This window comes from Eurytemora carolleeae, unplaced genomic scaffold (assembly GCF_000591075.1).
Source record: "Eurytemora carolleeae unplaced genomic scaffold, Eaff_2.0 scaffold774, whole genome shotgun sequence".
Classification (NCBI taxonomy): Eukaryota; Metazoa; Arthropoda; class Copepoda; order Calanoida; family Temoridae; genus Eurytemora; species Eurytemora carolleeae.
The window spans coordinates 136,634-162,800 of NW_019396761.1; the positions used below are offsets into that span (position 1 = coordinate 136,634).

At 33.4% G+C, this 26,167-nt stretch overlaps 2 protein-coding genes and 1 long non-coding RNA gene across 3 annotated transcripts in view; all 3 read right to left on the bottom strand.

Annotated features, from left to right (window-relative positions):
* The window catches only part of LOC111708328 (exportin-1), a 28,776-nt gene extending 16,284 nt beyond the window's left edge, over positions 1–12,492 (bottom strand). The window contains exons 1-14 of the mRNA XM_023481662.1: positions 12,386–12,492; positions 12,089–12,190; positions 11,269–11,365; positions 11,101–11,113; positions 9,768–9,901; positions 8,388–8,494; positions 7,555–7,647; positions 5,343–5,438; positions 4,979–5,072; positions 3,629–3,690; positions 2,689–2,766; positions 1,613–1,693; positions 785–867; positions 262–349 (exon numbers count right to left, since the gene is read on the bottom strand). Coding sequence (XP_023337430.1) covers positions 262–349; positions 785–867; positions 1,613–1,693; positions 2,689–2,766; positions 3,629–3,690; positions 4,979–5,072; positions 5,343–5,438; positions 7,555–7,647; positions 8,388–8,494; positions 9,768–9,901; positions 11,101–11,113; positions 11,269–11,365; positions 12,089–12,190; positions 12,386–12,487 — 1,230 coding nt within the window. The 5' untranslated portion in view covers positions 12,488–12,492. The remainder of the gene's footprint in view (positions 1–261; positions 350–784; positions 868–1,612; positions 1,694–2,688; positions 2,767–3,628; positions 3,691–4,978; positions 5,073–5,342; positions 5,439–7,554; positions 7,648–8,387; positions 8,495–9,767; positions 9,902–11,100; positions 11,114–11,268; positions 11,366–12,088; positions 12,191–12,385) is intronic.
* Position 12,493: 1 nt separating this feature from the next.
* LOC111708330 (uncharacterized) lies at positions 12,494–13,671 on the bottom strand. Its single transcript, XR_002766641.1, has 2 exons — positions 13,287–13,671; positions 12,494–12,739 (listed from the first exon to the last, which is right to left on the bottom strand). It is a non-coding gene; the product is annotated as an uncharacterized LOC111708330 (long non-coding RNA).
* Positions 13,672–15,292: 1,621 nt separating this feature from the next.
* Positions 15,293–24,630, bottom strand: LOC111708335 (uncharacterized). The gene is made up of 8 exons (XM_023481668.1): positions 24,374–24,630; positions 23,020–23,099; positions 21,333–21,412; positions 20,571–20,619; positions 19,630–19,702; positions 17,054–17,082; positions 15,692–15,750; positions 15,293–15,386 (listed from the first exon to the last, which is right to left on the bottom strand). Exons 1-8 carry the CDS (start codon positions 24,396–24,398, stop codon positions 15,362–15,364), a joined length of 420 nt encoding a protein of 139 aa, XP_023337436.1. The 5' UTR covers positions 24,399–24,630; the 3' UTR covers positions 15,293–15,361.
* Positions 24,631–26,167: the final 1,537 nt, after the last annotated feature.

The following is a 26,167-nucleotide window of genomic DNA, read 5'->3' on the forward strand; positions in this document are numbered from 1 at the left end:
AAATACTACTGAATACAATTAGTGCTACACTTATAATTGATCTTGGACCTGAGTTCCAGCGTTAATTGGTCGGGACATAAAGAGACATAATTTACCTTTGTGAGAACAGGTTGATAAAACCCTCTTCTGACCGGGGTCCTTACGTTAGTTGGCCGGGACATAAAGAGACATAATTTACCTTTGTAAAGAACAGGTTTATAAACCCTCTTCTGACCGGGGTCCCAGCGTTGATAGGCCGGGACATAAAGAGATATAATTTACCTTTGTAAGAACAGGTTGATAAAACCCTCTTCTGACCGGGGTTCCAGCGTTGATAGGCCGGGACATAAAGAGAGGACTACCAGTTGAACTGCAAAAATTATAAGTTTTTTAACGCTTAAGGGAGAGGGCGGAACTTTATTGTAATAATAAAAAAAATTCAAGGGTGGAAGGAATAGATTACAGGTATATATAATATAGAATATAAATAGAATCAGACATAAGAGATTTAAAAATGTTTAAATTCCTCTTAACAAACATGAATCTAATGATAAGAGCAGGGAAGAGCTAGCTAGTGGTTCTAGAAATATCGAATATCAAAATTCCTTCCACATTTTTATTCTTCTCAATAATATCTTTATATGTGTGATCGACACAGCTGATCCTTTTAACACTGAACAATGCATCTTAGAGGTGATGTGAACCCTTCGTTTTGCAAGTACACACCCGATTCGCCACAAACTATGGAGTAAAGGGGTCACTTATTTAAAAAATAACCATTGAAAAATAAAAAAAATAATTAAACCTGAAAGGAGATTCTCTGTATAAATCTGCTGCTAAAGAATTCCAATATTCCAAACATATCTTACTAATCTCTGTGTCGTCAACCTATGATAAGAGATTTATTATTTTTAGAATAGAAATGATTCTTTTTCTCTATTTTTTTTTAGATAAATCTGGACATCGTGTGTTTCAAGCCACTTACTCAGAAGATTTGACCTTTTTGGTTGAGGTTTATTTTGGTCTTAAATTTATTCTCTTTTCTAAATTTCTTTTAAACTTTTGGGGAAGAGAATTCATCTCGTTAAAGTTTTTTTCCCCAACTTTTTTTTATTTTCCCATACATTACTTGCGAGGAAGAAAATTCAAGATGAATATTCTGAATTTGCATGAAACTTAAGGGGAAGAGAATTCAATCTAAATGGAAAACTTTTCCTTCTTCTGAGGAAAGAAACTTCAGTAAAAGAAAATTCAAACAAAATTATATTGTTTTTTCCTATTTTGATTTTCCAGACTAGTTTTAGGGGAAAAATTCAAACTGAACACATTTTTCATCCCTTTTACTAGGTTACAATTTTTCATCCCTTTTACTAGGTTACAATTTTTCATCTTCCTCTCTCTATTGATGTTGTTTTCTTTACTTTTGTTCTTATCCCTGTTTGATCAAATTTTGATATTGAAAGTAAGAATATACAGCATACAACCCTGAAAGAAAAAATAATTTGCAATTGCAGTTTTGCTTAAAATTGACTTGCAGCAGTGATAATTTAACTGAATTAAGAAAAAAGAAGACGGTTTTGAATAGATAACTATAAAAATTACATTAGCAGTCCCCTCAAAAAATAAACTTCACCTCTGAAATTAGAAGAAGGTAGTGAAGAGCTTTAAGCAATGGTTCCTGATCCCCTTGCTTCTCTAGTAACTGACCATGCTCCTGCAAACAAACAGAATTATTATTTATTAATTTTGTTATCATTAATATCTTAAACTATATAAATATATAAAGTTGTAATCTCTGTTTGATTGTTTGTTAGGTTTTATGTCCGATCATGACCCAGAAACCCCTGCACCGATTTGCCTCAAATTTTGATCATCAAGCTAGAAAGCAAATTTTGTGTTGCTGAGTGTCTTTATCTGTGCGATACCAGACTTTTTTTAAAAATTTTTTAATTAATTTTTCTAATCCTTCTGTTGGTTCAGATCCCCCCCCCCCCTCTTACGTCAGTTCTTTCAGGTTTCCCCCATTAGGCAAATTAGAGACAACAAGGCTAACTAGTACTTTTTCTTTTGATCTATGATAATTTTTTTTTAAAATGTATCAATGTTTAAAATATTTAATTTGAATTATTGGTTGAAAAAACATCAAACTTCATAAAAGTTAAATTCTCAATATCTTAATTCACTCTAATCAGCGAAAAATCAAAAAATTAAAAATTCTGTTTTTTCGTCTTCCAAGCCTAACAATTTCTCTTCTTTGGAATACGATTTGAGTCATTTAAGAACTGACAGGGGTTTGACTGTTTAAAGTTGTAATCTCTGTTTGTTTGTCCGATCATAACTCAGGAACCCCTTGACCGATTTGCCTAAAATTCTAATTGAGGTACCACGGAGAACCACGGAAATGTTAGCTTGGTTTCAGGATTTTAAGTTAAGGTTTGCCGACTTTTTAAGTAAATTTTGTTTACCAGTAAAATCGACCAAGTGCGGGTAAACGGTGGGGTTACCTATTATTGACCTGGGCAGCGCTGGGTTCCCAAGCTTGTTAATATAAATATGTTCTCCCCACCCAAACCCCCTATTTGACTACCTTTTTTCTCCTCGTATACAAAATGAATGTATTAAGTCAGTGTTTGAATCAGTTTTTCATTTTAAAAATAGCGAGAGAATTAACTCCCCCCCCCGTTCATAAGTAAGCTTTGTCATGCATACCTTAAGAAACGTGCAGAAGAAGAGAGCAAGGTTTTGGATAAAGTTCTGCTCTGCATCTGATCCTTTCTTATACGCATCCTAAACAAATAACATGCATTAAAGGGACTGTAAACGTATTTTAAAGTGAATCTTCATTTGTAGATTCACAACCGTAAAATTAAAAGCGTTGTCTGAATGAATTAGATTTAAAGGTATCTTTATTCCCTTCCCTTAATTAAATCTTATGTCTCTTGAAATATCGACAATTCCTTTAATATTCAGAAACTATTAAAACGTTCTAATCAGAAGAATGTGATGCTTTTAACCAAAATTAATCAGAGCCCGAATTTAATGAATTTAAGCCGCGTCTAAAATACGCCAAAACCGGTTTCAATTGACCGCTAGCTCAAACCTTGAAACATTGAATACAATCTTAAGGGGAACAGTCTGGAGTAGGAAGATGACTTTAGAATCAAGTAATAATTTTAAAAAGTCCAATGAGTACGAGACACAGCAATTGTGCAGTGTAACCAGACCCATTTCACTTAATTAGTGATTTAGTAAGTGTCTAGTGAATTATTTGCTTTGTAACAACATCTAATACACTGAAGTATTGCTAATGCCATCTTTCTATTTCGTTGTTTCTGTTTATCACTGTAGTTCAAATTTTTAAAGAGGTATTAATCAAATAAAAAAATTTAAGAAGACAATTTAATCCTCTAACTCTTGAAAAAAAAGTGCTATAGACTTCTAAATAATGAACTTGTAAAAGATTTATTACATTTGCATACAATTTAATTTTTCCTGTACCAGATTTTAATACGTTATCCTGTACATACTTAAGGCTCTGGTGGGTTTAGAAATTGTTCGCTTAGCATAGCTAAGTGGTTGGAAATTAAACTTTCTAAGACGACTTTCATATTCATGATTAAATATTTAATTTGGCAGACATGAGGTATACCTTGACATTTGTTTCTACAGGTAACATTGTTTCCAGCTGTACCATTGCCTCATTAAACAACGCTGAAATAAACAGTGAATCATACGGTAGTTTATCAATCAATAAATCAATATTTCAATCAATTAATCATTCAATCAATTCTCGTATTAAATTGAATCAATAATGAGACAATGAATTTATCAGTTGTATGTTAGATGAATTGCCAATTTATTTTGAATCTTCTATTCCATAAATCTCTAATCTATAAAGCCATGATCCCTAGCCTAATGGTTCCGGAATGTTCTGTAAAAACGTGATAAAGCAAAACAAAGTGTATTTGACCTTCATAACTTTTTGGTTCTATTTGATCGGAAGGAATTTATTGCAAATAATGAGAAGGGAGACTTACTGGCACTCCCACTTCTATAGAATTCAAGCTGGTACCCTAAATAGGATATTTAAAGGGATTTTAAACAATAGCTCCGGATTTAAATGATTTCTCAGACGGCCCCCGGAAGTCTCAAATATTTGGGTTCGATGCAGATGACTATTAGAATTTAGTCCCCGATTTTGTGTTTAGAGGAACTTGTTTCAAATGAAATTTCATGTCGCTTTTCTCCCCTTGCCTTCCATATGCTTGTGTCTGTGGGTGGAGGGGAGGGGGGGGGGGGTGCAGGGAATATGCCCAGTGAATAAAGATATTTCTGATATAAAAATATTAAAATATGATTTTATTTCAAGATCAGAAATACATGTTTGCGCGCTATCAATTTTTGATAACAATATTTGCAAAATTCATTATTCACACATGTTTAAATTGTAAATTGTTAAAAGCTCTGTTTATGAAAATTTAAATCAACTTATGCAACGTTTCGTAAATCATTTTTAAAATCTTATTAAGCATGATAATTTTGACCGAAGTAACACAAATACGTTTATACAGGATGTCACAAATTAAATGAGAAATAGATGACGACTTTAACGTCGTCTTCGATCTTCCACCCATTTCTCGCAAACACAATTAGAAGTTGTATTTCTGTTGACACAATCGTTGATAAAAAACATTGTCTTAAATTATTTTCAATATGTGGTTACACAATTTTAAATTTTTGTTCTGGAATTGACATTAAGAAGATTCATAGAAATGTGTCCATTTAGTTTATTAAAAATAAATCACCATTAATCAATATCTCCGACATTTTACAGGATATTTGCAGAGAGTTTACACTCGATTATGAACAAAAAGTAAAATTTTTTTTCGTTTACTCTTAGACGTTTATCAATGGTTCAGAACAATCTTTTTGTCTTCTGTAAATTCCCATGATTATTGGAACACCCTGCACTAGTGCACTATCCTTTAGGTCAACTCACCAACAAATTTCTCGTCGTAGTGTGTAACTGTAACGCTTGCAATTTCCGTCAAACACTTCATCGTAATATTCCGAAACATTGGAACACTCAAAAACTGGAAAACAAACAAAAAACTCTTTTTTTGGACTGGATAATGCATTCCAAAAAGTGTAAAGACAGACGCAGAAAATCTTTAACTATTCTAAATAAATTTTGCTTGTCTATCTTTTCAGTGGTCTGTTTGATCCAATAAACGTCAAACATTTACAATCATTTTTCTTTAAAAAAGTCACAATCATTGAAAAAATGCCCTGAAGTCGGCTAGTAAAAACTTAAAATTCAAGACAATCTTTGATAATTTGATAAAAGTATTTTTGTTAAGTTCCTTGACGATGAGTGTCTGTATAAGCTTTGTCTCGAAGATATATCCAAGAGGAATCCAGTTCAAGAATTTGAGAAGAGTGTCCAAAGTTGCACCCACCTAAATATTGAATATTATTATTTGCATTTAAATGAGATATACTTTTATCCTATTTTCTTGTTCCACCCCCCCCCCCCCCGGCCCTCCGATCCCATTAAATAAAAATCCCAACCAGTTATTCAAGATAATTCCTAATACAACTTTTAATGGACTAAGCCTTATTATATCATATCTGTTCGGTTCCATAGTTGTAAACCTATCGTGTAAGAATTCCCATTATTACACGGTTCAGGAGGAACAATTTTAATATTGTTCGCTTCCTTGCGTTTAAGAATACTTATTCTTACACTGTAGGTGTAGAATTTTCATTCTTTAACGCTCAGACCGCGTAAGAATGGAAATTATTACACGGTCAGAGCGTGAAAGAATGTATATTCTTCACGCTCCAAGCATTAAAGAATGGAAATTCTTACACTAGTTAAAGAATATTCATTCTTACACGCTCCTTATATTGATCTTTTCAGCATAGATCATTATTGATATTAACTTAATTATTTTGTACTGACAACATGCACAGGGCAAACTCACCTTTTTCTTTTACATTAATACATGCAAACTTACCTTTTTTAACTTAAAAACAACATGCTCACTTACCTTTTTCTTTTATATTAAAACATGCAAACTTACCTTTTTTTACTTCAGTAAAACATGCTCACTTACCTTTTCATGCTCACTTACCTTTTTCGTTTTTTGAAGTATTGATATACCTTAATTCAGAAATATCAATTTGAATCTCAACCCTAGTCCTGACAGAAGAGTGAAAATTAACATTTTCTGACCATTTCCAAAAATATGGACGATGCCTTTAGCCTTACATTAGACACTTTCATCAAACTGCCGAGTCTTAAAGCATACTGCCCGACTGCCTACTTTATAAATTTTTTTTAGTTCATCTTCATTTCAAACCAAGTTTGGTGAGATTTTGCAAATCTCTGCATACTTGTAAATAGTATGGTCAGAGCTTTTCAGTCTGAGTCACCATATCTCGCATAGTTCGAGATGATGAAGTGAAACCACAATCAAAACCAAAAAGAAGTATAAAAACTTATCATAGAAATATTGGTGTTACACTTTTTATGGAGTCTTAGCACCCCACAGCAATGAAAACAAACCAGTAAATCTTGCTTCATGAATAAAAGACAAAGATCTTTGTCAGTTTAGGTCGAACTGATTCTTACTAGATAACCTGCTTTTATCTCCTTTTTTTGGAAGATTTAGGATCTAATATCCAGAAAATGATTTCTTCTATAAATGAAGACACAATATTGTTCAGTAGATTAAGACAACCCACTACTATACCTTCTCTCCATCTAAAAAACTCAGGGCACATTTAACATGCTGTATCTAAATGTAGTATCAACTTAAAAAACGAGCAAAATCATTGGTAAACAAACAAACTAAACTAAGGAAACAATCACACCACGTGCATTACTTTCAAATTAAGAACCAATTTTTACTTCTAAAATGTTTTTTTTTTTTTACATTTTAACATTAGAAAAATAAAAAACAGTGTTAGTCAGAACAAGAGCATAAAACTTATTTGCAACCTTTCATAATGTGAACTCTTCCAACTTGAAATAGTCGGTTTTCACCAGAATTATTTTTTAATATAATTTCTTGGGTATGTGCCCATGGAACCTCACAAATATGATATAATAATAATCTTATGAGGATAAAATGTAATAATGGTATTCTTAAACGAGATGAAATAATCTTGATGTATTCTTTAACGAAGGCCGCAATTATTACATTTTTTTCCTAATAAGATTATCATATTATTATCTATCTGTGTTATGTTTACGTTTAAGTTACAGGGAATGTTGACGTTATTTCAGGTGAATATTCTTACATGTCTGAATCACTTTAGTGCTTTTCAAACCTATATTTGAATAACATTCCAAACCATTAAAACATTACAAAAAAAACTGAAGATTTTTTTCAAGAGGGATTTCTCATAAGAAAACATACTCCTCTTTCTTTAACATCTTTTACATTGTACAGTGTAGTAATTTTAACAGTGTATTGTATACTGTACAGTGTACGGCACAGAGTGGTGTGGCTGTACACTGTACAACACAATATTAGACGTTTTCTACTATATATAATCAGTACTCACCAATGCTGCGTTATTACTGTTATCCATTACAAACTGGCAGAGGGTGAACACATCACTAAACTGGGAACACATAGAGTCCTTCAAGTGCTTAGCCTTAAAAATAGTTAGCATAAGAGACTGTTCACGAGTTGTTGAGACAACATAAATCTCCACTGGAAGAAATTTCTATTCAAAACGTTTAGTTCATTTCAGATTAAACATTTTCTTAATTAACAATCATATGGTTTTAGAATTTAGCTTAGTGGTTGTATTCCGTTTCATTTTGATCCAACCCTGGATATTTTTAGTAAAAATTGACCCAGATCCAAGTCATGAATATTTCTTGTTCCAAAAACAGATTTCCAATTGTTTATTTTAGATTTATTTTTCGTCGTCAATAAGGTTTTGTTGCTATTTTAAATATTTTTCTTTTATGATTGGTTGATACTTTAAGAATTCAGATCAATAGAGCTAAAATGTGGCAAATCCAATGGATCTGGGATGTTAGATAATTTACCAAAGGCTTTTTCCCAAGCGTCAACTTCCCAAGGGTAATTTTCCAAGTGACAACTTAACAACTGTTCAATTAACAAAGCGGCATCTTCCCAAATCTGTCCTAGCCGCAGCACCTGGCACACTAGACTGTTCTAGCCGCAGCACCTGGCACACTTGACTGTTCTAGCCGCAGCACCTGGCACACTAGCCTGTTCTAGCCGCTGCAGTAATCCCCCCATTTCAGCCTGCGGCGCCTAAGAAGACCTAACCAAACCTTTGGGAAGTTGCCCTTGAGAAAATACCCTATATCGGATCTGGATCTGTAATCCGTTTAGGTCATTTTAACAGTGACACAATACCTTTGTCTGTGTCATTTGTCCACTGGAGAAGTCGAAGACCTCCTCTGAGAGGAGTTTAAGGATGTTCATGTTGTTCTGACACAGGGATTCATTAGTCTTACTAGCTCCTATAAAATCAATAAATCAAATAATGTAAATGTAAATTCGCTGATCAATTCATCAATTTCCTCATCAAATATTCAAAATTTCATTAGTTAATCATTAATTAAATAAATCAGGACTGTTGGGGGAAGTCCTACACCCAAACAGCAAATTTGAGATGACAACTTAAATCAAGAATGAAATGTTGTCTTACGATTGTGCTCTGAAGTAAGAAAAATCAGTTTTCTTTTATGGATTTTAATAAGATTCTTCCGACCCCCCGGCCGAATCGCTCCACTATAGCCCAGTGGCTTTATTAGCACACCCTTGCTAATTACTATCAAATAGACCGGGTCTCCGGTATAGGTACATTCTTTATTATATCTACCACAGAAATCAATTTATTCAACAACACAGGCGGCCCCGTATACATCTTCTTGTGAAAAAAAGTGTGCATCAGTTTTATGACAAAATATACCTAACTAAAAACAGATTTAAAATGCCATTACTCGATCGAATAAAGTTCAAATCGTTACAAGAATAATTTTGAAAAAAGTTGTCGTACTTTACGTGGATTGCATCAGCCAGATTATATCAAATTATGCAAGTTGTTGCAAAATCATTTTTAAAATCCTGTTGTGCATTTCTGACTGATAATTTGAATTCATATTGATGCACTCTAAGTGTCATGTCGGCTGAAAGGATTCAAGAATAATATCAAACAAAAATCAAGAAAATAATCTTTCTTCAAAAAAAGGAGGGTTTTACTTAGAATGTGAAATAATGTGTTTGGGGGTTTGAGTATCAGTAAGAAGAAATTTAAGCTATTAACCACCACTCCTTAAATCTAGCATATTAGATTCGTAAAAAAATCCAATTAAAAGTCATGCTTTAAACGAGTGTTAACTTAAAGAACTTACAGCGTAATTTTATGTGACCATCCATGCAAAGATGGCATAGCCGATTAACGATGGTTCCCTTAAAACCTTTATCTGATCAAAAATAAGGATGTAACTCTCGGAATAGTGTTCAGTTCTGCTAATTTATCCATTGCTTCCTATAAGCAAGAAATGTGTAAGTTCCTTTTACACTTGAACCTCAGGGGAGAATTAACAAAATAATGAATATCTAGTTCATACTTGATCAGCAAAATTTAATGGTACCGTTATAAATCGGGCATTACCATTTTAGCATGGAGAGTCGATTGAAATTATGCTTCCAGTCCAATTAACATACTGGGAGGACAATAAACTAAAGAAAATAAATACCCCTTGAAAACAATATTTATATTTCACTAACCTATAATATCTGGGATAAAGGATTCCCAGTTATGTGGCCACTCTCGTTTCAAGATAAGGACAAGTATAATGTTTAGTTTCTGTAAATATGTTCTCTCCTGGACACAAATCCAGTTTAAATTTAAGATTAAGTAGCTAAAAAAATGAAATTTATTTTGTCGACTTTTTAGCGTTGAATAACAAGTTGTGATCAAAAAAGATCTCAACGAAATTAACAGGAATGAGTTAAATTCTATTTCTTCCCTTGTGATTGAAAATTTGTTTAATACCTATGAAAAGTATTGTCACCAAGCTGTTGTTTTTACATATTTGTAAATTCGAAAGAAAAAGGTTTTCTGATGAGATCAAAAAGATCTGAAAATTTGTAAACAGTCTTCGCTCGTTTTCACAAACATAAGAACAAAAGGATATATTTTTATAAATATAAAATGTTTTGAAAAAAATAACAATTAGGATATATTACTAACTAGCTTGGGAACCCAGCGCTGCCCAGGTTACTCAAAGTTACTCCCGCCGTTTACCCGCACTTGAACGATTTACTGGGAAAGTAAGTTTTTGCTATTAAAGTCGACCCACTCAGTTTAGAATCTCAAAGCTAGAATCCCAAGCTAAGAACATTCCCGTGGGTCTGCCGAATTCCTTTCTCATTTAGGGAAAATCGGTCCAGGGGTTCCTTAGTTATGATCAAATAAACAAACAGACAGACAAAAGGCGATTACAACTTCATATTATCAAATGAATCTCACTTCATTGTTCTAAAATTAATACCGCACTTTCATCAGCTTGGTCATGAATCAATTATGAGAACTGCATAATAATTAAGAATAATCAAGATACAGTACAGTACAGTACAGTACAGTAATTAAAGTTAACAATTTGTAGAAAAAAGTTTTAAAATGTTATTCTCGAATCTATTTATTTTGTGTTTCATTTTATTTTATTTTCATTAATTTTTTAACATTAATATTTCAGTTATTGCTAATATCAAAGAATTGTCAACTTAATATCTGATCTCAGCATTTCAGAAATTGTGCCCCTTGAATATCTATATATCAATATATATCAATATGGTCAATAAGTAACCCATTGATCAACTTGCTTTAGTCTTTGAATGAAGAACAACGAGAATGTTATTTCCTTGTCTATGTTTCGTTTCAAACAAATTCCAAGGAAGTAAAATAAAAATTTAAGAATAAGAGGAAACTATTTTTTATTTCTTAAACTTATATCCGTTCAAAATTTTGGCTGATTGTTTTACTGTGATTCAATCAGGGTTGGCATGAAAAAAAAACCAGCCAAAAAATCCCAACCAAAAAAATCTAAATAAAACCAACTTGTATACTCCACCTTTAAGTTGGCTTTTGTGGTTTTATAGTTTTTTTTTTTTGAATTTTCTAATTTTTTCCCTTTTTTCACTTTTACATCGATGAACTCTACAAAAAAAACCAATAAAACCCACTGTTGCCCGTTGAAAAAATAAGATTTAAAAAAAACTCAACTGCCAATTACCTTCCATCTTGTTTTGATGACTGACTCCAGAATTTGAAGGGCATAGTATTTGGTCTGCTGATTGCTGGAGAACTCCAGGATTGTGTCAACCTGTCAAATAAACTATATTTAAAGGGACTGTGAGTGTAATAAAAAATGACAAAACCTGATTCACGCCCTTAAATCTTAATCTGTGCGCCGAGACACAGCAAATGAAAAAAAAACAGATAAAAGAAACAGCATTGATTTCTAATTCATACTGAACAAACAAAGCTTTTAAGGTACCGTTGTTAGTCTTTCATTTCCATCTTAGCATGACATTTTAAATTGCGCTTTCAGTCCCTTTTAGGGATTGATTATCTTACTTCACACAAGGGCTACAGAATCGTTATTTACAGTTGTTTAAAATTTACCTATGTATAAATATATATTATATATACTATATACACCTCTGCAAAACAAATAATTACGAGATTTTAAAATTCATTTACCTACTTTTTATCTTTTTTTTTGCGTTCCAGATGTAAATCCAATAATTGGAGATGATAGTGCAAAAATTTGTAGTTAAGCCTACTTTACATACGCTTTACACTGACAATGTAATAATAACCAAGCTCAATACAACACCCAACCATTAATTACAATTGATGACAAAGAAACGGAAATCAACGAAGTCAAGTGCAGCCGAGGCGTGTNAAGGGCTCAGCTCCCCCTGAAACAGTGAAATCCATGGTTTCCCAGGGGAACTCAGGTGCCTCCCAGGGAAAAAAATAAGCCCCCCCTGGACAAATTCCTGAATACGCCCCTGACTTGTAGATCTCATTGATAACTAACCTTTGTCCAACTATCAGGGTGTTCTTTAAGTGTCGTCAAAACCTCTTGAGCAGTCTTCTGCTCTTCTCCTGTACTTGAATACATAGCAGTAACAACATTATCCTAAAATACATAGCAGTAACAATATGATCCTAAAATACTTGGCAGTAATAACAACATTATCCTAGAATACATAGCAGAAACAACATTATTCTGGAATACATAAAAGTAACAAAATTATCCTAGAATGTATTAACATTATCCTACTTGAAAATAATTTGTCACCGTGTATCAAAAATGTAAATAAAAACTTCTCACCAATAAACCTATATCCAATTTCTGAGAAAAGTCCAAAAGCTTGTTAACAGTGTCATTGGCCATCCCGGAGGTGGGTGCTAGCCCTGGCGTTACTACACTCATATTTTCTGAAAAATTAATCATCACAAGTTAAATATTTCTGGAACAATTTTAGATTTTGGCCAGACAATTGACATTGCTTTTAAAGTGATTATTTCTTAATAACGTTCCTAACCGTAGCGCCAGGCCCACCTAGCCTGTTCTGTCATAGCACTCGGACCTCTACCATGTTCTAGGAAGAAAAATTGTCTTAACCTAACACTAAAATGTTAAAAATGGTTGAAATTAAGGACAGTTACAAAATTGGGTAATTTCCTAGTATAAGATTTTTGGCCCCTCCCCCCTTCTATCGATTTTGTACGTGGATCTCATTTGCAACACATGGATAAAATTGGTCATATGGCCGCAGCGCTCGTCCCCTAGTCTATCCTAGTCGCGGCGCTCGGCACCCTATCCTGTCCTAGCCGCCGCAGCGCTCGGCCCAGAAATTGTCTTGACCCTAAAATAATACAAAATAACTTAAAATAGGTGGTCATGTACAAAATTTGTTAGAAGTTGAGGGGGGGGGGGGGTCAAAAAACGTATACTAGCACGGACCCAAAATTTATATGAGGGAGATGGCCAACAAGGGGGTCTTTAGGACGGAGCCAAATATCCAAGATTACAACTTATAATAAAATAATTATCATTTAGTTTGAGTTATTTTACAGTCGGGTTGGGTTGAGACAATTTTGAGGTCGAGCGGTGCGTGGTTGGGAACAGAGCGCTAAAGCTAGGATAGGCTATGAGGCCGAGCGCCGCGGCGTGAACAATCAACGGTGCCGGACTAAAATACCTAACATTGATAAGGGGGGGGGCTGACCAAAAATAATAATTCAAAAATCTCCAAAAATCTTGCTTTATATTCTGCGCAATTCTCAATTGCGTCATCATGGTATGAATTTCGTCAATTACATGATGAATAACATAGATATATTTAGTTGATTATGACAAATGAAGCAGTTTTTCTGTGTGCTTTATACATCGATTACTGTTCGCGATCCGAGCTGAGGAAGCTGAATCGACCCACATGTAATAACATTGTAACACATTTTTCTTAACACGACTTATTTGTTCGTTCATCACTAGCACCCTAGGTAGAGAGATAAGTGCACAAAATTGCAAATACGTTTAACCGCGCATTTTCTGCCCGAGCTGTATGGGGGTCTGTGTAAACCGGCTAAATCTGGTTTCAACCGGACACCGTCTGCAAGGCACCGAGGTTTCGTGATTTTTAGAGTTTTTAGTAGGGCCATTCGTATAAATTTAATCTTTTATATTAAAAAAATACTTATTTTTCATGTTTAAATTAAACTTAGGCAATTATGTCAGTCTTAATAACAAAATTATTTTAATAATTCAATTATCTTTTTATTCATATCAGTGGTCCTTTGTACAGTATTTTTAAGAAAACCTTTGTTGCCTTTTTCGACCAACTTAAATAATTTGACTCATTTTAAATAAAGTTAAAGAACCCAAAATCGAGTAATATATTTTTAGAAAGGGAATTTGAATATTGAGTCCAACATATTTTTAATTGAATAAATGTGAAAGTAAATATCAACAAAGTCACGCAACCTCAAAAATCAAAAGTCGTCTTTTTTCTGCTTAACTTGCGGATTTGAAGGAGGAAACTGATTAACACATAACAAATTATGATGTTAAAGTTTTCATTAAAAAAGCGGAAACAGTTAAAAAAAAGAGGAAACGGGTTTAAAAATGAAAGAGAAACCCCCCCCCCCGACAACAAATTATAACATTGAAAGATTCTAAAATCAGCGAAAATTGAAATTATGTAATATGAGGTATACTTTGCTTAGAAGAAGAAATTTTAAGGCCCTAAAGTAGTCACATTCCAATTTTGAGAGTAAAGTCCTTTATTTGTCTCAATAGTCCCTAATTATACTACTTTAAGTCCTGGTTTTCTCTATACGTTGTCAAAAATTAGCATCTGCTTAATTTTATGGATCGTGCCGACAACTCATATTTCCTATTTGTCGAGATCAAGCTATTTCTACCTGCAGACCATTCTAGGTGGGGGAAAATGGTGGGGTGGACCACAAATGACGTCAATTTTGAAAAAAAACTGTTTGAAGTCATAAAAAAATACAGTTTAACGCACAGAAGCAACGCCGGGACGAAAAAAAAGGTGTGCACGTTGATGACGTTATTTGTGGTTCGGACGAAAACGGGTGAAATGTGCCTTCCCTCTCTCTTCTAGGTCTGTAACTCAGTCCTTTTTGAATTTGTAGCACTTTCTTTTTCTCTGTAATCGATATAAGTCCTTCCTATATGGCCAATTTCTTATTCATGTTACCATAGGTACAACTATAGGTTGTATCTATCTATCTACACTGCTCTGGTAAAGCATTACCATAGTGTAACTATGGTTTTACCTATGGTAGAACATCTAAGAAATTGGCCAATAGTCTTCGATTTAGCCCAATGATAATAAAGACGCGGAAAGAAATTGTATGAAAATGGGACGGATTACTATACGTCCTAAATATAGACTCCTGTTCCAATATAATCTCGTTTAGCCCAATGACAATAAAGACGCGGAAAGAAATTGTATGAAAATGGGACAAATTACTATACGTCCTAAATAGACTCCTGTTCCAATATAATCTCGTTTAGTCCTCCAATAAATAAACTTAAACCAGGATTCCCAGGATATAGTGCAATGAAAAAAGATATGCACGATATATGCAAAAAACTCTTCTCTTATCATGAATCTTCAGTTTTGATAAAATATCATTTAAGGATGTTTAGATAAATCTGTTGTATAATTTAACTATATATATTTTGAATATTTTTACAACAAATAAATCAGATCTAAAAAGCAATTTTATTAAATAAATTAACATATTTCTTGTGTAAAAGATGTCAGCTAGTTAACTAATTGAACACCATGTTCTCCATACTGTATAAGGAAAAAATCAATCAATTCGAATAAAAATCAGAAAGTTTTAGAATTCATTTTAAAAATTCATCTCTAAATTATCGATTAGAATGTTTTCTTAAATGCTTTTCTTTTATTTGTCTAAAAATAAAAATGAATCCCCAAGTTGAGGACAACAGGAAAAAGGAAAAATCAACAGAAATGTTAAAGGTCTTTAATCCCTTTCATAAACAGAAATTAAAATGAAGAACACATTATAATTTGTGTCAACCTTAAAATGATTTTTCATACATCTGAATGAAAAATGTGATTGATTGATTCATTTCCTGAAAATATCATGAAAGTGCTGAACAAGGAACTGAAGAAGATGCACAACGCCACCTTCCTGTAATCAAGAACACATCAGATAAAATTTAAGCAAAAAAATGGCCGTATTTTATGCCTAGTAAGACCCATTAACTAAATAATAGAAAGACGACAGTTGGACTCAATTTATGATCTAAAACTTAGGAATATAAACATAGAAAGACGTCTGTTAAACTCAAGTAATGATTTTGTTTGGCTCAACGTAAAACTGTGGGGGAATAAAAGGACTTTTGTTAACACTTAATTATAAGTAAAAGTCAAACATGATACTTTAAAAAAGGAAACTACTTGAAAAAAGGAACACTACTTGAAAAAAGGAACACTACTTGAAAAAAGGAACACTACTTGAAAAAAGGAACACGAAAATTTGACTGAAGTTATGATTTTTGTTAAATTTACATTTAACACAGAAATGGTGCAGTTTACGGGGACTCATTCCACTTAATAAGTTGATATATAAGCTATTGATTAACTGGCTTTATAACATAATCTAAACAGTTTATTTAAATGTCGTCTTCCCATTCCAGTTTATGGGTCATACTTCAGTTCCGCTACTGTTCTTTTAATTGTGTTTCGCCACTTTCATTAAAAATCTTCAGAAATCTGAAAAGTTTTACCAATCTAAAATTTAATCTTCTAAATGTATGTTTTTGGCAAAGTATATTTTCACAAAGAATTCAAATTGTTTTACAAGCGCTTGACTATAGTATTTTCATAACCAAATCAATGACATAAAAAAATATTTTTAGTTTAATAATCTAAGAATTAACTTCAAATTAAATGTGATTTTTAAAAAAGTGAAAGGAAATTGTTTTGACTGAATTCCTAATCTCAGTTATGATTGATTTTTCGAATTTGAATATCTCTATGAAATATTTTAATAAATTGTTTTACAATAAAATACAGTCAGTGACCAAAATACAAAAACATCTAAGGCCAGATTTATTGAAAAACGATAATAAGTTGAACTATAGGTAAATTGCTAGTTAAACTTTTTCTCTCTTGCACTCACGAAAACAATACAGAATTTATTCTATTTCTATCTGTTCATTGCTTAACTCTTTCTCAATATCATTAAGTCCAACCTCTGAGAATAAAATGTACCAGCGATTACGTCAAGCTAAAGTAAATTACAAGTAAGATTGAAATCTTATGTAATTGATTAACTCCTCTTAATTAAGAGCTATTGAGAACAACAAAACTGTTTCGAATTTCTTAAAACCAAAGTGATTTTTACACAACCCATTTCTAAGATCAAAATTCAGTTGGGAGAGGGGGAGAGTGAGTCTTTGAATTTTACTTAAAAGTTTTAGGATCTTTACCTGCAACATCTCAAATGGATCCCAATCATCTAAAATATTTTTATCTTTTAATTTTAATTTACAGATTAGATCAGTAGCATGAAAAATATCATACAGTGAAACCCATAAAACCGTGGAATAGAAAGCAGACGTTTCAGCACTGGTACACTGTTAGAAATGCCATTTTGTAAATTTTCAATATCTTTACATTTTATGCCAATAAAACCAGCATGGAAAAGCCCTTCATTGTATACCGTTTAAAATTTGATGTTTTTTGGTCGGAATGACTTTACTTGAATTATCCTAAATACTAATTGATGTAACTATAATTAGAATCACATCAGGTTGGTTTTCCTTAAAAATACATTAAGCAGAAGTATACTTGCATTAATAAAGACGATTTATTGATTCAAACAGAATTCTGATCGATATCAACAATTAACACGTGCGTAACATTTCCAATTTTCCAGTAAATCAAAACATGCGAAGACAGATTTTTTACCGCTTATTTTAGGAACAAAATCAAAGTTATAGACTAAATAATAGCTACAGTAAACAATATAATGTGAATGTATGTAATTTTTAAATATTAATGGTTTGAAGTTTCGAGAATTATTTATGCGTGGAGGAGGGGGGGGCAATTAAGCTTTTTATTATCTTCAAAAGGTAGTCCAAGATCTATGACATTAGGACTAAATAAATTTGTTCTAATTCTTCATTATTTGGTAATTTCCTGTAAAAGTTGATGTCGGATCAACAAGTTGAAGGTCAGTAGGGGGATCTTGAATGACTTAGGACTTAACAAAGCAGTGTTGATTGAGGTGGAGGTGAGGGGGTCCTTCCAGAGGATGGTGTTGGAAGGGATGGGGCAGGATGGAGATCTGACTGGTGTGGTACGTGATCGATTTCCCTGTGAATGACCTCCACTGAGAAGGAGAACCCTGAGCCGTTGTTGAGGTCCACTTCTAATAATGAAAGTTTTAGAATCCTCCTATGCAACTTCAACTTGATCTCAGTAGTGAGGATGATCTTACCCTCTCCTGCATCTTTAACCTTGGAGGAGGTCCCTCAGGAGTACATGGAGGGTATAACGGTTTGGAGGGCTGATTGGGATTTGACAGCCAGTGTCGTCCTGGATCCCTAGAGAGAAATCTCCCATGGGAACATAAAACGTTCTCCGCCAATGGAATTGATCTGTCTGAGCCTGTCTTGGAGACGGAGAAGGTGGGGGTCTAGCCGCTGTGCATGCAGGCGTAGCGGTAGACAGGGAACCCATCATGGTTGTATCCCAATGGGCACACCTTGGAGGTCCCATTGTGGAAGAATAATTTGATTTGTAGGCATGGGTCATGGGTTTGGGTGGAGCTAGGGCAGACTTGATTCTTGGAGATGAGTTTGAGTATGCCTGAAGAACTCAGTTTGGCAGCTCCGCAGCTTCAGTTGAGGGGGTAGTGATCAGACTGGAACCCTTTGACAGTGCACAGGGTACATGGCCTGTGTCAAAAAGAGTGGGGTTGGACCAATAGTTCTTCTCCATCTCGCTCAACGCAAACGATGCTCGAGGTCATACATTTGCTGCACTCCTATTACGAAACTTCATGTATTGTTTGGTGAAATCCAGTTTAACCAGTTTTTATGGATTCATAATGAGGAAGGAGGTCGAAAATCTGGTTGACCTCTCTGCCAAAGATGTCCCTACTCCTGAATTCTTCAATTAACTTGATCTTGAAGCTGTTCCAGTCAGTGATGTTGTTGAGGGGTACCTTCTTGTCCAATGGGATGGCATTGAGGGTGAGTACCAGCTTGACAGAGTCGTCGCATGTGTTCAGGGTGAATCCATGCAGGATGGAAATCATAGAACTGGCCACTCCAGTTGGCAGTGACAAGTTTAGGGGTCTTGAAACTGGCAGAAGGTGTTGAATTAGAATGGTTTTGAACAGATAATGCAACCCTGTAGAAGGCAGGGAGAGTTTCTTGTTGCATGCTTGCTGAGGCTCCTGGCGTGGGGACTCAGGGTTGTCTCCATGAATAACATCCTGTCGAGAGAGATTGATTACATTCATTTGTTTCGGGTCTATAGTTTGAAATGTAAAACAATAGGTATGCCTTTGTGACTAAGTTTACTTGTTGACTCATTGACTTATTGTTTAGTTGTTGACTAAGCTCCTTAACCCGGACACAAAAGTTGCAAATAATCGCGTAATTTGATGTATTTCAAACCTGCAATAAAATGCAGGTATAGTAAAGATAAATGTCAATATATAAATGTTAATGAAAATTTCAATTTATCTCTACATTAATCCCTCTGATCTCACCCTGCCACAGATCACCTGACAATCTCCTTCCTTCCAATCAACTCCTTACCTATCCAAAAACATAATATACTGTGTGTAACCAATTATATTCAGTATCGTTAACTAACTTAGGGCGAACCACTCAAAACAACCTCTCCTGGTTAGGCGGGTCTAAACTGCATGGTAAATTGTGATTCCTTATTTGTAATATCTCATGCTTAATTGTTGAATAAAAATATGAAAGAATAAATGAATGCCACTCTATAAATGGAGGCCAGCCCTTAAAGTAGGAAAGAAAAATACCTTGAAAAGATCTTGCTGAGATGATATTGGGATCTGTAGCTATGGTCATTAGCCCAGTACTAAGAAACACTCCCTAAATTTCAAAAGATGGCTTTCAACACTCCCTCTAATCTATATAAAAAAGCTGTTCGCTCACATATATGTTAGCTATAGCTGGCAAAACGGCTGGACCAAATTGGCTGAAAATATTTGAGGAAACCAATGGGTACACTAGGAATAACAAAAACTTTAAAAAATTCGAATTTTTTTCTTAAAAATTTTAATTTTCTTTCCAGTGTCTTCAAAATTCCACGGGCAACGCCAGGTACTCCATCTAGTGTTAGATATAAATAGTATTCATGATTCCCTTATCATAAATAAAAATTTGTACACACGTAGAATGTACACAAATGTACCGTGTACAAAAGGGTTCAATTCAAATTGTAAAATGTATACTTTTAAATAAAACATATGTCAAAATGTCAAAATATCAAACTGTGCAACTGTACTTTAGTGTTCTAATATAGTTTATACGTACATAAATATATTTTGTTCAAATGTGCGCATGTTAAATATTTCACATGTACAAATATATAATAGTTCTAATGAACAAATGTAAGTATATAAAATTATTCATATATGTTCCAATATATGATTTTTAATTGTTTAAATGTACAAAATTAAATGTTCAATTGTTGTAATAGACAAATATGCAACTGTGGAAGACGATACCTGGCCGCCTAAAACAAACTCCACAAGATTTACCGGAATGAGATAGAACGGAAACGGGGCATGGTACTTTGAGTCTAATGGTGTGATCTTGATATTAACATATTTTCTGAACACTCTATTAAAAGTTATAGGAAATATATATACTGGAAGTTACTTTATGCGTTTCATTAGAGATCGACCTCACGTCCTCTATACAACTTTACAAATGTACAAATTTGTATAAAAATTACCTTCATAAAAGGGATAACAATAAAGAAGAAAAATCCAAGTGCAACAGTCCTGAAAAGATAAGAAAATAAAGGCTTCAATTCAGAATTATTTTCGTGTTAAATTTTCCAATCCTCGGACATCCTTGAAACCATCTCTGGATTGAAAATATTACTAGATATCTGAGATTTGAAAGTGATTATATAGGAGATCTTTTGGATTTCTAAACACTCTTAACTCTAACCTATATTGCATATCTGTTTGCGGCTGAAACTAGAAATTTTCATTTTTTAAAAACATTTTAGTGTTTTTAATGGAGTTGTCATTGTAATTTCAAAACTAACTGTCCATTAAGAGAGGGGCTGCTTGATTCACAATGGAAACGTTAAATATCCAAACCGGATATTTAATTCATTTTTTTCAAAGACCAAGCTTTTATGGGTATCATTGTAAATCGAAAACCATATCTGAAACCATACTTTTCTGAATTGTGAATTGACTTGTACAATAAATATTTATTTTAGTTGAAAATAGCTTTGAAATTGTTTATGAAAGCATAAGTTAATTTAATAACCTGATCATGTAAGACTGGACTCCTACCTGATCATGAAAGACTATGAGTCCTACCTGACCATGTAAGACTGGACTCCTAACTGATCATGTAAGACTGGACTCCTACCTGATCATGAAAGACTATGAGTCCTACCTGACCATGTAAGACTGGACTCCTAACTGATCATGTAAGACTGGACTCCTACCTGATAATGTAAGACTGGACTCCTAACCTGATCATGTAAGACTGTACTCCTATGAGAAGATTGTGGATCAAGCTACCCAAAACACTGGCAAAGAACCCGCTCGCAATCTTTCTAAATATTAAATAGAGTACACTGGAGCAGGCAAAGAACACAAGAGCAGGCAAAGAACACAAGAGCAGGCAAAGTACACAATTAGCAGACAAATTACAATATAGAGCAGGCAAAGTACACAAGAGCAGGCAAAGTACAAAAGAGCAGGCAAAGTGCACAAGACAGGCAAAGTACACAAGACAGGCAAAGTACACAAGACAGGCAAAGTACACTGGAGCAGGCAAGTACACAAAAGCAGGCAAAGTACACAAGAGCAGGCAAAGTAAACAGTAGCAGGAAAGAGTACACGGGAGTAGGCAAGAGTATACACCAGAGAAGAAGAAAGAGCTTGAGTATGCAATAAAGTGTACTTGAGTCGGCCAAAGTGTACTCTAGGCACATTAAAAGGAATTCTAATAGCAGTACTTAATGCTGTAGTCCATTTTGTAGCAAATGGGAACTCAAGTCCCAAATACTATAGACTAACAAATAGAGATTATGAACTAATCGAGATTATAAACAAATCGAGATTATAAACAAATCGAGATTATAAACAAATTGAGATTATAAACAATTAAAGATTACTAACAAATCGAGATTAATAACAAATGACAACTTAGTTCATTCACGAACGCAAATAAAAAAGTTAGTTCAGTTCTCAGTTTAAAGAGAGAGACCGGCTTGGTAACGTAGTTGAACAGAGACTACAGTAATGTAGAAAAAATAAAGATTCATTTAATAACAATGAGACGTTTTAACGGTGGATAAATTCTGAGTTAGAGTGTGTATTAGTTTGTAAGATTTAACCCGAGGATATGGTCAGCAGAAGATAAGATCTTAAACAATTATTTAATAACCCGGAAGAAAAACGTAACAAAAATTTTTCTTCAAACTAATTTGTTAGATTAAAATTAAATTAACTCCCATCATCGAAAATAAGTAATTTTATTCTGTCATTTGTTTCTGTAACGAATTATAAGAAAGACATAATTGATTGTTATACCATTGATATCAACTGAGAAAAATATGTTTGTTTTTTTTTAAATTGGTTAATTGACAAACTTTTGTTACGTTTTTCTTCCGGGTTATTAAATAATTGTTAAAGATAATTTCTTCTGCGGACATCCCCTCTGGTGAACTTTTACAAAAATTTACGCTCTTACCTAGAATTTATACACCATAAAAAGTCTAAAACTGGTAACATAAGAATCCTAAAAATTTTCTATTTAATACTATAACAGTCTTTAGTTCAACTACGTTACCTTGCAGGTCTTTCCTTTAAAGCAAACGTCAACTTGATGAGTATGACCCAATCCCTTAATTTATCTAACTGTTAACATCCCCAGCCCTATTTATGAGAACGTGCCCAGCCCTATTTGTGATAACATCCCCAGCCCTATTTGTGATAACGTGCACATCACTATTTAACGTGCCCAGTCATATTTGTGATAATCTGCCCATTCCTATTTGTGACTGATAACATCCCCAGCCCAATTTGTGATAACATCCCCAGCCCAATTTGTGATAACGTGCCCATCCCTATTTGTGATAACGAGCCCAGCCCCATTTGTGATAACGTGCCCAGCCCTATGTTTATAGTCTGGAGAAGAACATTCTCACTTACAGTAGCAACACTTGGGGATAGAAGATATGCGGCAGTTGGGAGAAACCAAGCAATCACACCATTCGCCACAATTGATGTCTCTAAACAAAAAGGTATGTACAATGTACAAATAAATATTTGTTTATATATGCATATACTAGCTGAAATGGCTGACGTTGCCTCTGAAAAAAATGGAACGCTTTGAAAAATAACTAATTTAGAAAAAATCAAAATATCACCCCTCGGTTACCCATGGGCTTTGTTTGAAAGATTTACGCTAAATTGGTCCAGCGGTTCAGCCCAGCTATAGTTATCATATAAATGAGCGAAAAGCTCTTTATTATATACTAGCTGAAGTGCCCGTGGTTGCCCTTGAAATTTTAGAAATAATTGAAAAAATAATTTCGAAATTTAAAATAAAATTTGCTACCCCAGAGAAATCAAGGGTTTCATAAAAAAAAATCAGCAAATTTGTCCAGCTGTTAGTTCAGCTATATCTAACATTTATAATATATATTATATAAACTAGGCTTTCAGGACGATTTGTGCCCATCCTCTATTTTAATTGTGAACATATGCGCTCATTGTAAAAATTGTAAAACAAACCAAAAAATAAGTTCGCGGGTTTTATAAGATTTTTTGTTGATTTTTAAAATTTTATGAAAATTAAATTTTTGCAGGCAAATGTTTTAAATTTTGATCATTCAGAAACCTTCCCTGGGGTTATGTGAGGTCCCACACAAAATTTGGGCCCGATTGGTTCAGCCGTTTAGAGTTTTTTTTTATACAAACAAACTAGCACCCAGACTAGCAAAGTATATACATAAATATATATATAAATATAACATGATGAGCTTTATTAATCTCTGTGTATCTGTCTGTCTGTTTGTGTGTCAAATCATAACTCATGTACCCCTTGACTGATTTGCCTAAAATTTTGATTGGGGAACTTGGTAGAACCACGAAAATGTTCTTAGCATCAAAGTTCTTGCTAAAATCACATATATATAAAACTTACTCTTAAATCACAGATTTTATATAAAGTCGCTAAAATCACATATCCACAAAACTTACTCTTAAATCACAGATTTTATATAAAGTCGCTAAAATCACATATCGTAAAACTTCCTCTAAAATCACCTAGATTTTGAATAAAGTCGTTAAACAGATTTTAAAACTGCTAACAAAATCAGAGTTAAAAATGATGATAACATTTGCAATAAAGTCTGTAAAATCACAGATCTTGAAATAAAATCTGTAAAATTAAAGATTATTAAACAGCATCGAAATGTATTCACATATAAACGCCCCTGCATGGAAGCTGACTGAAAGTAAAAATGCAGAAAATGTATTTTAAGAAATTAAATTTGTTTACCTTCATTGAAACACTCGCAGGGCATTTTTGGGTTTCGATTGAAAAAAGGTTTCAATTACAATCTGATATAAGAAAAAATATTTATCCCAATTAAGACCAGCTAGAGTTACGTTACGCATAATTACGCGCAACACTTTCTTTCACTTATGGGGGAGCATTACGCGAAATTACATGTTAATTAGGTATATGAAAGAAAGTCTAGTATCGCGTAATGAAGGCGTAATTACGCGAAATTACGTAATACGAAACTATTACGTAATTTGTAAAGTACATATTAATTCTCAGAAATGAATATAGCGGTAAAATATGTGTAAGGATATGCGTGCTACAACCATGTCCCATGTCCATTGTCCAATCTGATTGGATAATTTAAATACTTTCAAATGCAAGTTTTGCTAATTAGGCCTAATTATTGCAACATTTCGCGAAATTACTTCTTTTTTTTTAAATACCGCGAAATTACGGCGAAATTTTGCAAAATTCAAGTTTCGATAATTACGCACAATTATTACTATATTTTGAAAAATTACCTTGTAGAAATTACGTGAAATTACAGCGTAATTTTTCGAAATAAAAGTTACGCTAACTACGCGTAATTATTACAAAATTTTAAGAAATTACCTTGTAGAAATTACGCCGTAATTTCGCGAAATTGAAGTTGATTGCCAATCATGTGTAATCCTGGGAAATTAAACTAAATGAAAATTATTTTGCGTAACTGCACGTAATTTCGCGTAAGTGAATTAATCTATTGCGTTGGAAACCCAAAGACCAATCTAGCCTTTTATTATTATTTAAAAAATAATGCTCATTATTTCAGAATATTACACTTTCAAACTTCGCGTTTTTGTGAGAAATATTTGTTTTTGTTTCTTTGTCCGTCTGTTTGGATATCCAATCATAATTCATGAACCCCTTGACCGAATGGCATCAAATTTTGATTGGGTAACTCGTTTATAGAACCAGGGGAATGTTCCTTAAGAGGTTTAAACATTTCAGGTTGAGTGGATTGGCTTATATAGGAGAAACTTTAGGCGAAACTGAGTCTAATTAACTGCCTAAAAGCGGTTGATATTGGCAAAAAAGGGAAATTATTTAATTTGTATGTTGGGTATCTAATAGTAGTTTGAAATCCCCCACCCCATCCCCCCAAAAATAAGCATTTTATGTGCACACATTCATTAGAAGTTCACGTCAATATTAATCTTAAATACCTTAACACGGTTTTTTTAAACTCGTTTGCATTGTACTTAATGCAAAACATCACAGATTTTTTTAACGTGCCTTTAAAATTAGAAAAATTTCCAATAGCCAAATCTGACTTTTAACAACTATGTTAATAAATAATTCAATTGTTCAGATGAGAAAACACAAATCACAATACACAAGTACTGTAGAGTGAAGATTTTTGTGCTGTACATATGTGTTGAGTTGAAAGAGTACATAAGAAGTCTAGAATCAAGGAGTAGAGATGGGCATCGTTGTTTTGAACGAACAAAATCAAAAGTTTTCCTGGAAAAGGGTGTTGTTAAGAAAAAAAACGAACAAACTGTTATTGGGTTGAAAGTGTGAGGTAGACTGGAGTAGGGTAACTAGAGATAGATAGGCATCGTTTTTGTGAATGAACGAATTTAAAATAACTAAGTTTTTCGTGAATGATGGTGCAGTCCTATAAAAAATAATGGAAGAACGATTTGGATCGTTAAAAAAATGAAAAAAACGATAGTTTTTTAAAAACAAAAAATCAAACAATTTAAATTCGTTCAAAACTATTGTTTTACGGAACGAACGAAT

Coding starts and splice junctions, on each gene's coding strand:
- LOC111708335 (XM_023481668.1), bottom strand. CDS start 24,398: ATGCCCTGCGAGTGTTTCAATGAAG. Junction 21,413..23,019: donor TATCCCCAAGTGTTGCTACT/GTAAGTGAGAAT, acceptor ATATTTAGAAAG/ATTGCGAGCGGGTTCTTTGC. Junction 20,620..21,332: donor GTACAGTCTTACATGATCAG/GTTAGGAGTCCA, acceptor TTATCTTTTCAG/GACTGTTGCACTTGGATTTT.